This window comes from Chelonus insularis, unplaced genomic scaffold, assembly GCF_013357705.1.
Source record: "Chelonus insularis isolate UGA/USDA-ARS -01 unplaced genomic scaffold, ASM1335770v1 contig_17_pilon, whole genome shotgun sequence".
Lineage (NCBI taxonomy): Eukaryota > Metazoa > Arthropoda > Insecta > Hymenoptera > Braconidae > Chelonus > Chelonus insularis.
In genome coordinates, this window is record NW_023276415.1 from 1,361,978 (window position 1) to 1,375,593 (window position 13,616).

Below are 13,616 nucleotides of genomic sequence, written 5' to 3' on the forward strand. Positions count from 1 at the left end.
TTTATTTTTATTCCAAAAAAACCAATCAACTTTATTTGAAATACAGTATAAACTTGTTACAAAAATATTTAAAAAAATGCTTATCAAAATAGTTTTATTTTGTCACAATTGAAATATTATAGCACAATATAAAAGACGTTGCTTTCAGTTTTTAATTAAAAAATACATAATGAACTTCTTTAATTAGATTATATCTTGTAAAAATTATTTAGATTTTCTATCAGTAACATTGTTAATGTTAACATTAACAATTGTTAATACAGAGAATTTTTGCCAACGAAGTTTCAAAAATAAAACAAAAATATACATATATAGAATACAGTTGTTATATGGTAACAGTTTCTATTATTTCCGTCATGAGTAGTTTATACTTATTTCAAGCCTCTTTTCTGTCGCTCTTATAATTAATGCATAAATTATGTAAATTTATATTCAATATATGATTATGAAAAATTTATATTTTATAAACGACCAAGAATCAATGCTAATAAAGCCATACGTACGTAAACTCCACACTCAGCTTGCCGGAAATATGCTGCTCTAGGATCTGTATCAAATTCTGAACTTATTTCAAAGTTGCGAGGAAGAGGATGCATGACAATCATTTTACGTTTAGCTCGAGTCATTAGTTGTGGAGTGACAATAAAATGTCCACAGACCTGAAAAAATATGATTTATAAAGATCATTAAAAAAAAAAACAAACTTTATTTATACTTTGATGTGAAAAAGTAAGTTTATTCATTCACGGGTAATCCGCTTGGAATCAATTATTCGATATTAAATTATAGTTAAAAAACAAAAAGATATTTAAAATTCTGAAACTGTCTTTGTATTTTATATAATTTGGAACACTTTTGTCAATAAATAAGGAAAATAATTCTATCGTGAACTTATTAGTGCAGTGTTTCAGACAACTTTGACATTTGTTTGATCAAATTGAATTAATTATAAATAAAAGCTTCGATGTTATACTTCTTTAAATGAACATTGATGTTTATAGTCATATTTATCGTGAGCGATAATTACATTTTTTTATAATTTTTTGTTAAAAATAATTTATTTAAATCAGAAGATAAAAGTTTATCATTTTTGTTTCTATCCTAATTATTATAAATGATATAAATACCTGCAAATACTCTTCGTGAGTAACAAAACGCTCACGCTGAATTCGAGTCATATAGAGAACGTCTGTATCAGGAAGTACATCTTCAAGATTATTAAATTTCTCTTGAGGAATCCCGCGTTCAGCTATATAATCAATCACGTGGTCGGGCATTCCTAGTTCCGGTGGACTAACATATCTCAAATTAACATTGTAAAGCGTCAGTAAACGTGCTAGAGAATGAACTGTTCTTCCATGTTTCAAATCACCAACCATGGTTATTGTCAGACCATTTACAGTACCGATTTCTTCACGAATTGTAAAAATGTCTAACAATGCCTGGGTTGGATGTTCACCGACGCCATCACCTGCATTAATCATGGGCTTTCGACTGCAATTTGGTTGTCGTGCTGCTCTACTAACTGCACCTGGTTCAGGATGCCGAAGAACAATAACGTCAGCATAACCAGCCATTACAGCTACTGAATCTTCTAAGCTTTCACCTTTTTTTACAGATGAAGTGGACACGTCCATGTGAATTACACGGCCACCAAGTCGCTGCATTGCTGCTGAAAAGCTGCAAGAAGTTCGTGTGCTAACTTCATAAAATATGGATGCCATTATTTTTCCACGTAATATATGATCTAGTGGTCTTTCTTTTAGTACACAAGCGCGTAGTGATTGTGCTGTATTGAAAATATCATTTAATTGATCTTTGGAAAACATTTCAGCAGTAAGAATATGCTGACCAGTTAAATGACCATGGCTTAAGTTACTAATAGCGGTTGCAGAAGTAGCTGTTGTAGAGGTAGGGATGGCTGTAGTAAGTAAAAGTGGTGAAGTACATCGTTGAACTGATGTTGCTATATTACGGGAAAAATCTCGATTTTCCACTTCACTTATTCCAATCAGTTTGTTGGTTGCAGGCAATGTAGATGATGCTTGAAGAAAATTAAATGCATTGCTATTATAACTTAAATCTTCATTTAAAATTCCCTGGTTAAATTTGTCGTGATGATAATTTGGTGATAACAGCCGTTCTAAAGTTGGATGTATTTTTGCTGTAGGTATTTCATCAATATTATTAGCTGTGACATTAGTCAACACTGATATCGATGAATATGGTTGATGATAATTTTTTATCGTTTGCTGTACTTCTCGAATATCTTGACCAAATCCTGGATTAACTAAAACTTGGCCATCTATATAAGCAACTTCGCCTCTTAATACTACTCTATGGACAGATCCACGAAGTTTCATTCCAGCAAATGGAGTCCACTTTGACTTCGTATGAGGCATTGATTCAGGAACAGTCCATTCCTCATCAAGATCCACTTCAACATATGTATTTGATTGATCCGGAATATTAAAAATTTTTTTTGGATTACGATAAAATTTATCTATAAGATCCTAATGATAAAAAGAAGACAAAAGATTGTTAAATACTTTTCTATCCAGACGATAAGATATTGAAGACATCCAACATAATCAATTTTAACTATGATAAATTAATTTATAGTTTTTATAAGAAATTATGTAAAATTGGATAATAAATTATAATTATTTATCAAGTCCAATTTTTATTGTAATTAAGAGTGTTTTTACTTTCGATATTGCTATACTGTAGATTCAATTACTGAAATAAAAATTTTAGATTAATAAATACCTCCATTGTTAATTTTCCTTCGTAAACAGCATTCAGAAAAAGTGGAAGAATCGTTTCTAAACCTGGATATCCAGGTGGTGTATTTTCACTTATTTTTTCCTCTACTGTATGTGGTGCTAAAATGTAATTGTTTTATCATGAAAATATGTGAATATATAATTGTCATGAATCTTTAATATGAGCAAAAAGATAGTATAAATTATTACCATGATCAGTTACAAAACAATCAATTATATCCATATTATCCCATAAAGCTTGTTGATCTGCTAAGTTTCCTAGCATTGGTCTCACTTGCCCTTTCGATAATCCAATTCTTTCCAAATCATTAGTAGATAAAAATAAGTGATGTGGGCATACTTCGCAAGTAACAGCCAATCCTTTATCTTTTGCTGCACGAATTATTTGAATTTCTTCTTTACGTGCAACATGGCAAATATGAATTGGTCTATTATGTAAACTTGCCAATAGAATAACAGCTGCAGTTGTTTGACCTTCAGCATGGACACAAAGAGGATATTTTTTAGGCCAGCTATCAAAATGTTTAATCCAGATGCTGAGATCAGTTAATCTGAGGGTGGTGAAGGTTTCATTAAGGTACATCTTTAGTCCAGCAGCCAAAGGTGCTAGCTCAGAACAACTCACTGTATTATAATTATCCGATGAAGCGCCTAAAAATAGAGCATAATCACATCTTGCACCAGCCTTTGCTCGTTCTTTTGCAACAGCAAATGATTGATGATCAATTACAGCTGGATTCGTATTAGGCATTGCAAAAATGGTGGTTATACCACCAGCTAAAGCAGCTGCAGTGCAAGATGCAAAATCTTCTTTATGTGTAGCACCAGGATCACGAGTATGTACATGAACATCAATAAAACCAGGCAACTTCATCATTTTCCTTGAAGACATACAGTCAATATGTGTTTTTATTCGTGGTAAATGACCGCCTAGTTTACCAATAGCCTGAAAGAATATAAAATAACATTTTTTTATTAAATGATTTCAACTAATTATTGAAAAATTCTTTATTCAAAAAAGATAAACTTACATCAACTAAAAGTTTGGCACATTTCACATCTGTAACGAGAGGTACAGAGTAATCAACAGCAAGCCTTCGGGTGCGATAACCATGTGTCATAAAATTTGAAACACGACGGGCTCCTCCAGTTCTCATAGGTAAGTTAATTACCAAATCAAAGTGTTTTTTGGATAGAAAATCAGCTAAATGACAAAGCTCATTAGGATTCGAATCTTCAGAAATGGTAGAATTTGCATCAATATTCTCAAAAGTCCATTGAACCGGTTCAACCTATTTTTAAAAAATTCTTTTACTGATAAATACATTCGTCCATATACATACGTACATATGTATACGTACATTTTATGGATTTTTTTATATCTATTAATGAGTCTACAAATATAGAATTTTGAAGATTGAATTATTTAAAATAATTAAATTTTAGTTTTGATAGGCATCCTATGATCAATTTAACATTATGAGAAAATCTTACATCTTTTAGATAGTACTTAATACTTATTTATTTGTTGAGGAAAAAAATAATAGTTGAATTATCAGAACATTGATTACGTTGATATTACTATATATTTTTCTGTGAATTTTTTGTTCATGTACATATTTATATATACATGTACATTTTTATTATCAACTTATCCGATAGGAGAGCGACGAGTCCAATGATGACTACAACGACAAATTAAAAACGACAAGAATACGATAAGGTAGTTTATCACAGATAAATCATCCGTCAAAATCTATTGTAATGTGGCAATAGCAGTGGATTCACGGAAGGAATTGAATGTTCAGTATTCCTATATTATACTAGTGATGATAAAGTATAAACAACACTCATTTAATAATTCATTTATGTATAATGCTTAAGATATAAAAAGTTGATAACGTGACAATTTTGATACAATATAATGGGAAATACAAAATCTGTGTGTAAAAATATATTCAAAAATAAAACTAATAATAATAATGACGATAGTGGACGAAAATCATCGACACAATCTCTCAACGATAACCAAATGCTAAAAAATGAAGAACATGATCAAGAACTTGACATACTTCGACGAATTATTGATCACAATCCGGAATTGTTTATTCTTAACAATCTCATGATGTGTATTCAATTTTTTGAAAATTATGATGAGTAAGAATATTTTAAATACTTCATTATCATATTTCACTCTTCTCAAAAAAGTACATATGTATCTATTTTAGGGAAATATTGAGCTTGAAACAAACATTAGGTTCAGCTCAAGAGGTAAAATTTAACACGTGTTTACCTCCATACAAACATGTCCTCGTACCAGACATATTAGAACAACAAGTAGCACAAAATATCAATTACACGTACATTCAGCCATCTTTAATGATTCCTTCAATAGAATCAATTCAACCTTCCAGAATTTATGTTGTTTATGATAACATTGAAGTAACTGAGCAAAATTTTTCATCACCATATTCCAATGTTAATGGAACATTTACTTACAATATGCAACTGAAACAGAGCAAACATAGAGGTAAAAAAATCTCAAATTATTATATTAAAGAATTGGAATTAATGATTGGATTTTTTGTTTCATTAGGATATGCATTACTTCAGCGTTTAGAGGTGAATCCTTCACAAAACTTTCTTGAGCATCAGCTTCTATCGGGTGATAAAAAAAAATCGATAACAATGTCAACCGTGTATAGTGAAAGTAATGATGACGGTGAAAACGACGATAGCAAAAGTGATCATGACAGAAGTTTACATATCGATAATAATATGAGTCATAATAAAAATAATACATTGATAGAAAATCGTAAAATTGATATGATAGAGTCAAATAAATGTGAAAATGGAAGCTTAAAATCGACATTAATAAATTTACCACCGCGTGATAATTCAAATATTTATGGAAATAATGATGAATTTAAAAGTGTAACAACTACTTCTGTATTACATGGAAGATTAGTTGGTAAAATTAGCCACAGCAGTCAAATAAGTCCAGCCGAAAGCACCAGTTCTGGATATAGATCTGGCAATTATACAATTGACAGTGACAGTGATGATATTAGTTATAATCTCATTCGAAATTCAACTGCTACTGTTATTTATAGTAGAAGGAATGAATTTGGAGCAACAATCGTTAACAAAAAATTTGATGAGAAACAAAATCTATCTAATGACGAGTTAAGCTCTATATTGCCACGACAATGCTTTGAAATTTATAATCCGCGAAGAAATAAAAAACAAAAATTAACTAAGAAAGATAAAATGATACAAGATGTCATATATTACGATCATCACTGTGATATTTGGTATCTAAGTAGTCAAAGGTTTATGGATTATTTTTATAAATTATTTATTAATAAGTTATCAATGAATATGGGTTTTGACTTGAACACTACCAGAATTACCATACCAAATGCTTCAGGATATAATGAAATTATAAATAATGTAGCATTCGATAAAAGTTATGGTCCTGTCATTTATTGTGATAAATTTGAATTATTACAAAATATTACTTCATCATCTTTACATCAAAAATATTCACAAAAACAAGGTATGAAAAATAATCGATTTGCAATAATACCTTGTATTTGGTCACCATGGCCAGATATGGCTGATGAATGGATAGAAAGACCTCGAATATGGCCTCATTATAATATTGTCGAAAAAATTAAAGAAATAGGATGTCACTTAATTCCTAAGGGTTACAATGATGATAAAGATAATACTAGTATTCATAATAATACATCCACTAATTATAACAATTCATTGAAAAATCTAGAATGGGAAATAACGTTTCCAGAAGCTGAACGTTATTTAGAGACATGCATGTCTTATTCACAAATTCAAGTATATCTGATGGCCTTAATTCTACACAAAACGTTCATTCAGTTAACGACAGTCGATGACTCATATTCTGGACTTACAGGAAATCATATAAGGAATCAATTATTTTGGTTGATTGAAGAAAATGATAAACCAGGTAGATGGCTAGAAAATCGCATGGGGGAAGCTTTAATGAGACTTTTGAATTCTTTATACCGATGTATTAGTCAAGATGTGCCATGTATGCGTGATTATTTTATTAGAGATAAAAATATTTTTCAAAGTAAAATTTGTTTATTGCGAACGCAAAAGCAATTGAAAAGGATCATGGAAAATCCGATAATGTATCTTCTACATGCTATGCAAAATATTGAATATCGGCAAAATTTTTTTCCTATGTTAGATTATGAAATATTGATCAAAATTCTTACAGAAGATACTTTTACATTAATAAATCCTCATTTGGCAATTACAACTGTGCCAAATAAATCTCATTATTCTGATGATCAACATTCGATTTCTGTCATGAATTCATCAAATAATGATTCTTATCTTGTGGATAAAAATTATAATCAACGTAATGGAAGTGGTGGTTTTTGGAATAGTGCTAAACAAATTAAACAACCCAGTAATTTTGTCAAAAAAACTGTACTAAATAAAACTCTTATAGATACCAAAATGTCTTATGATCAAGTTTTAGAAATTTCAGTGAGTATTATCAACATTAACAATATTATATAAGCATGAATTATTATCTTTTTAAAAATATGCTTTTTCTTAGGTCAAGTGTGCTGAATTACAAGACCCACGAAGACTTTGTTTGCTTTTGGATTTATTTATAAAACATTTTATAAAGATTGCTGAATATTTTCACAAATATGGAGCATTAGCCCTAAAATCGATATACATAGATCAAGCATTACGTCTTTCAATTCTTTTATTGGAATACAGTGGAAAAGGTTTGTCAGTATCAGAGTCAAATCGACATACAAGAGAAAATGTTAAAATATATATGGAGAAATTGCAAACTCTCAAATCTCGAACTAATCGATTAGCAAGTGTAAAAAAACATTCAGACGATTTAAGAAACAATTCTGCATCACCACCGCCGTTACCACCACCAATGTTGCCAACAAGAAATGTAACAAATACTGACTCACCAATATTTTCATCATCTCTTAAAGACCGTTACAAAAATATTAATGATAAAAATAATAATCATAAACTAAGTAGAAGTTCGTATGAATGTTATGATGGTACCAAAGATGATGAAGATAATAAAAATCATGTCACTAAGGCAATAGTTCACGCAAGTTCATCAACGAATATTGAAAGAGAAACTTCACATATTGTACTTAGAACAGGTGATGAAGACAAAAGTCTCGATATAGAGACTACATATATTTAACAATAAATGAATTATTATGTACCAAATATTTATTACATAAAAAATTAAAACAATATTATTATCACTTACTTGTACGCCATGTTCGGTATAAAAATCAGCGGTTCCCATACTGGCATACAGTTTGTATCCCATTTTATGAAGACTTTGAATCGATGGCAATAATTCCATTTTATGCTGTTTAAATGAACAAAATACATTGTTTATTGTCACTTTGTGATAATTATTGGTAAAAAGAATCTATACAATAGTTTTATTTACCTTAAAAGTACCAATTGAAAGAAGTATTCCTTTTTGTGGAATATGAAAACCGGTACTCATCATTCCTTTTAAATAAGCTTCATATCGATTTTCGCCAAAGCAAGCTACTTCTCCAGTTGATGCCATTTCAACTCCTAAAGTAACATCTGCTCCAGTTAAACGTGAAAAAGAAAATTGTGGAACTTTAACTCCAACTTTACCACAGCCTGCTAAAATATCCACAGGTTCAACAGTACCGGGATTGACAATAAGACGAGTGGCCATAGCAACAAAATCATGATCTAATGTCTTAGAAACAAACGGAAATGATCTTGAGACACGAACATTACATTCAATGACTTTCAACTCATTGTTTTTAGCTATAAGTTGCATGTTAAAAGGACCAGTTACTTCTAATGCAGCTGCAATAGCTTTGGATATAATTTTTATCTTTGTCAACGTTTCCGAATTAATATCTTGTGGTGGTGTCACTAAAGTTGCATCTCCAGAGTGGACTCCAGCATTTTCAACGTGTTCTGATACTGCCATACATAAAATAACTCCTTCATAAGCAACAGCATCTACATCAATTTCTTTAGCTTCTAGTATAAATTTAGATATAACAACAGGATGCTCTTTACTGACATTACTTGCACTTTTCAAGTATGTTTCTAGATCTTGATTTGAATATGCAACGTTCATTGCTGCTCCACTTAATACATATGAAGGCCTTACCAAACACGGATAGCCAACTTGATTACAAAATTCCATGGCAGAGTCTAGATCCGTTAATTCTTTCCATCGTGGTTGAGATACTCCAATGCGATCGAGCATTCGTGAAAATTTAAAACGATTTTCCGCTCCATCTATAGATTCAGGTGATGTTCCAAGAATTCTTGCTTGTTGACGGTGAAGATCCATTGCTATATTATTAGGTAATTGACCACCCATTGATAAAATAATACCTTCAGGATTTTCATGATCATAAATATCCATAACAACTTCGAAAGATATCTCATCAAAATATAAACGATCCGACATATCATAATCAGTAGAAACAGTTTCTGGATTATAATTTATCATTATCGTTTTACGACCAAGATTTCGTAGTTCACGAAGACAACTAACCGCACACCAATCGAATTCAACAGAACTTCCAATTCGATATACTCCTGATCCAATAACAATAATGGTATTTGAGTTGATTTCACTGCTTGCTGGTTGTGCTCCACCGAAAAAGTCAACGTCATGAGTAGTAGCATTGTATGTTAAATAAAGATAATTAGTTGATGTTGGCCATTCACCAGCAACTGTATCAATTTGTTTAACAAAGGGACAAATGTTATTTTCTTTACGTTTTTTACGAACTGCCAATTCAGTATTTTTGATGGCTTTAGCTATTTGTTTATCAGAGAAACCTATTTGTTTAGCACCCAACAAAATTGAATGAGAAATATTACCAATTCCAAAATTGTTACTGCTTATAGTTTCTAATAAATTATAATAATCAACAATATTTTTCATTTTATTTAAAAACCATCTGTCTATTTTAGTCAATTCATAAAGCCGTTCAATACTATAACCCGCTTTAAGAGATGCAGCAAGTACAAATATTCTCTTATCTGTTGGTTTCTCCAATTCATCATCGTTTAATGGTTTTAAATAAGGATCAAAACCAGTTACATTTTCATCCACCATTCGTAACGCTTTTTGAAAAGCTTCTTCAAACTTACGACCAATTGCCATCACTTCACCAACACTTTTCATCGAACTTCCAATTTTAGTTGAAACTCGTTGAAATTTACTCAAGTCCCATCGTGGTATTTTAACAACACAATAATCTAAACTGGGTTCAAAACATGCTGTTGTATTGCATGCAGTAACTGCAGTGTTTGAAATTTTTGGTAACGACATACCAAGAGCTAGCTTAGCTGCTACATAAGCTAAAGGATAGCCAGTTGCTTTACTAGCTAATGCTGAACTTCTGGATAATCTAGCATTAACTTCGATTATATAATATTCATCCGAATTAAGGGGATTTACTGCATATTGTATGTTACATTCACCTATAATACCAAAATGTCGTATAACTTTGAGAGCTACCGTTCTTAAAGTGTTATACTCTCGATTGGATAATGTTTGGCTGGGTGCTACAACTATTGATTCACCAGTGTGTATTCCTAGAGGATCAACATTTTCCATGTTACAAACGGTAATACAATTATCATAAGCATCCCTTACCACTTCATATTCAACTTCTTTCCAGCCTTTGAGTGATTTATCAATAATTAACTGGCTAGAATGAGCCAATGCTTGTTGTGCCAAAACACGAAGTTCATCTTTTGTATTGGCAAATCCTGAACCAAGGCCTCCAAGGGAAAAAGCTGCTCTAGCCATTACTGGATATCCTAACTTATCGGCAGCTTGAAGGGCTTCTTGAATTGAAGATACTGCGACACTAGGTGCAACTTTTTCATTTATACTATTAATGCGTTCTGTAAATATTTTTCTGTCCTCAGTTGCTATTATTGATTCAATTGGTGTTCCCAATATTCTAACGTTGTATTTTTTAAAAATACCATTCTCTTCTAATTTAACACCACAGTTAAGTGCTGTTTGTCCACCAAAATTTAATAAAACTCCATCAGGTCGTTCAGATTGTATTACTTGTTCAACGTATTCTGGTATTATAGGAAGAAAATAAACTTTATCCGCCATTCCTTTAGTTGTTTGGACAGTTGCAATATTAGGATTTATAAGAACTGATTGTATTCCATTTTCACGTAAAGCTTTAATAGCTTGTGATCCAGAATAATCGAATTCTCCAGCTTGGCCGATACTTAAGCCACCTGACCCTAAAATTAGTACTTTCCGAGGTCGTGACGAAATATTAGTAGCATTATTATCTGTATTATTATTCAGAACAAGTGTAAGATTTTCTTGTATATTAGTCTCAATAGATAATGGAATATTTTTTTTAAACTGCTGATATGATACTGCTTGATTGATGAATACATCAAAAAGGCATTCTAAATCTTGTGGACCAGCCATATGTTCAGGATGAAACTGTACAGAAAAATAAGGTAAAGTTTTGTGAATAATACCTTCATTTGTTTTATCATTGGCATTTACAAATAATTCTTCCCAATCATCTAATGATATAAAATTCTGTTCATCTGTTATTTTTGTATCGTCTGATGGTGATTTCATATTTATCACAAAACCGTGATTTTGTGATGTCATATAACAACGTCCGGTAGGAATATGAATGACAGGCTGATTATGCCCACGATTCCCATATGCCATTTTATAACTTTTAAATCCTGCTGCTAAGGATAAAAGTTGATGGCCTAAACATATACCAAATATTGGAATAACGTGATGATCTTTAGATGGCTTGTGGATTAATCGTTTCAAATTATCAACAGTTATAGAACACATACTAGGATCACCAGGTCCATTGCTTAAAAAAAGACCATCATACTTATGTATTACTTTGACAAAATCATAATTCCAAGGTACAACATCGACTTGTGCACCACGTTTTAAAAAACAACGAATTTGATTGTATTTAAGCCCACAATCTACAATGCATATTCTAGGATTACCATTTGCGTTGTAGGTAATAGGAGAGTTCAATGATACTTCGGCAACTAAATTCCTATTGTTTGGATTATCCATTTCTATAATAAATTGTATCCAGTCATTAGTCGATAATGACCACGTCAATGGTGATGGTGGTAAAATGTTGTGAACTATTTTACCGAGAATACTGCCATTTTCACGTATAACTTTAGTTAACGCTCGAGTATCTATTTCACATATACCAGGAATGTTTTCTGCTTCCATCCATTTTGATAATGTTTTTACGTGACACCAATGGCTTGGTGTGTCACATATTTCACTGACAATGAGCCCTGCTGTCCAGATTCGACGAGATTCGAACCAACTATAGAAAAAAAAAACTTAATGTGTGTAACATTCTATTATTTTTTTTCAAAGTTTTATTTTATTACCGTGGCAAACCATGTTCATCCGTTTCTTCTCCAGGCACACCATAATTACCAATTAATGGATATGTTAATACTAATATTTGAGAGTGATAAGAAGGGTCAGTAAGGGATTCAATGTAGCCGACCATACCAGTTTGAAAAACTAAATAAATTTAAAAAATACATAATTTATGAAACAATAAAAATATAATAAATAAACCAACCTTGAAAATACTTATAACATTTTGTTATTACTTTTAAGAGTTGATCATAAGAAAAGTTATTCGTAATGTTTAATTATTGAAACAATAGATAATTTTATATCAATGATATAGGTATATATATATAAATGTTATAATATTATAATCATGATTTGTCCGTCACATTTAAATTTATGTAATACGGGCAAATTATAAAGAATAAAATTAAAGATTTGGTTAATTTTTTCATGAATTTTCAACATACCAACTTCGCCATCGATTGATTGACGAGCTCCAAAACTTTTACCGGAAAAAAAACTCCCATCTTGAAGTATTAAAAAACAGTCATGTTTAAGATGAATTTTATTACTCATTGTTATTGCGAACAATTTTGTTAATTATGCTTTTCATATATAAATTTTTGCCACGTGCCTTGAGCGCGGTAACACGATTCATCAATGGATCTAAAGTACACATGCGCAATACTAATATTGGGTTGGCAAGAAAATAGTGAAACACTATCATAATTTAAATATTCTATAGAATATTTAAATGTATAGCATACAGAGTATTATGATATGACTACTGTATCTCTGCCCTCAAGGCAGATACAAGTAATTAATGGATACGGTGACTGCATTAAAGATTGAAGTTTATAGGCTATTAAATAAATAATAAAATTAAAAGTTGTCATAAGTGCTTCACTATTTTCTTGCCAACCCAATAGAATAACAATAAATTTACATCAATGTGACTAGAGATGCGAGCATGACCGAATTGATCATTTATGACCGTCATGTCATGGCCATCAGACCGTCAGCTGACTATCACTAAAATGACCGACGACCGGGTTAGTCGCGACATCTAACGGATAATTGTATGAAACTCTAGTAGCCTTTATCCATTTTATCAATAATTATTTATATTTTGAATCCTATCGTTTACGAATTTCTGCAAGGTATGTAAATAAAATAATATTAGATTCAATATATAAATGAGCTCAGAAAATAAATGGTTTAATTATAAATTATTGTTGTTAAATATTAATAAGTTGATTTTCATGTTATTTATGTAATTTACTATTTCACATATAAAAAAAGAATTTGTTTGAAATAATAAAAGTTCTATTATTGCAAAATTTTTTACAGTACACAAGTTCATA

The 13,616-nt window shown here is 30.9% G+C and overlaps 2 protein-coding genes across 2 annotated transcripts; one reads left to right on the forward strand and one right to left on the reverse strand.

Moving 5' to 3' along the window:
* Positions 1-20: 20 nt before the first annotated feature.
* rudimentary (carbamoyl-phosphate synthetase 2, aspartate transcarbamylase, and dihydroorotase rudimentary) lies at positions 21-13,117 on the reverse strand. Its single transcript, XM_035078857.1, has 10 exons — positions 13,020-13,117; positions 12,720-12,918; positions 12,279-12,417; positions 8,284-12,211; positions 8,095-8,199; positions 3,818-4,078; positions 2,976-3,732; positions 2,770-2,885; positions 1,128-2,513; positions 21-659 (listed from the first exon to the last, which is right to left on the reverse strand). The coding sequence occupies exons 2-10, from the start codon at positions 12,826-12,828 to the stop codon at positions 462-464; spliced, it is 6,999 nt and encodes a 2,332-aa protein (XP_034934748.1). The 5' UTR covers positions 12,829-12,918; positions 13,020-13,117; the 3' UTR covers positions 21-461.
* Positions 4,490-8,261, forward strand: LOC118064352 (uncharacterized). The gene is made up of 4 exons (XM_035078860.1): positions 4,490-4,943; positions 5,015-5,316; positions 5,383-7,325; positions 7,399-8,261. Exons 1-4 carry the CDS (start codon positions 4,711-4,713, stop codon positions 8,023-8,025), a joined length of 3,105 nt encoding a protein of 1,034 aa, XP_034934751.1. The 5' UTR covers positions 4,490-4,710; the 3' UTR covers positions 8,026-8,261.
* Positions 13,118-13,616: the final 499 nt, after the last annotated feature.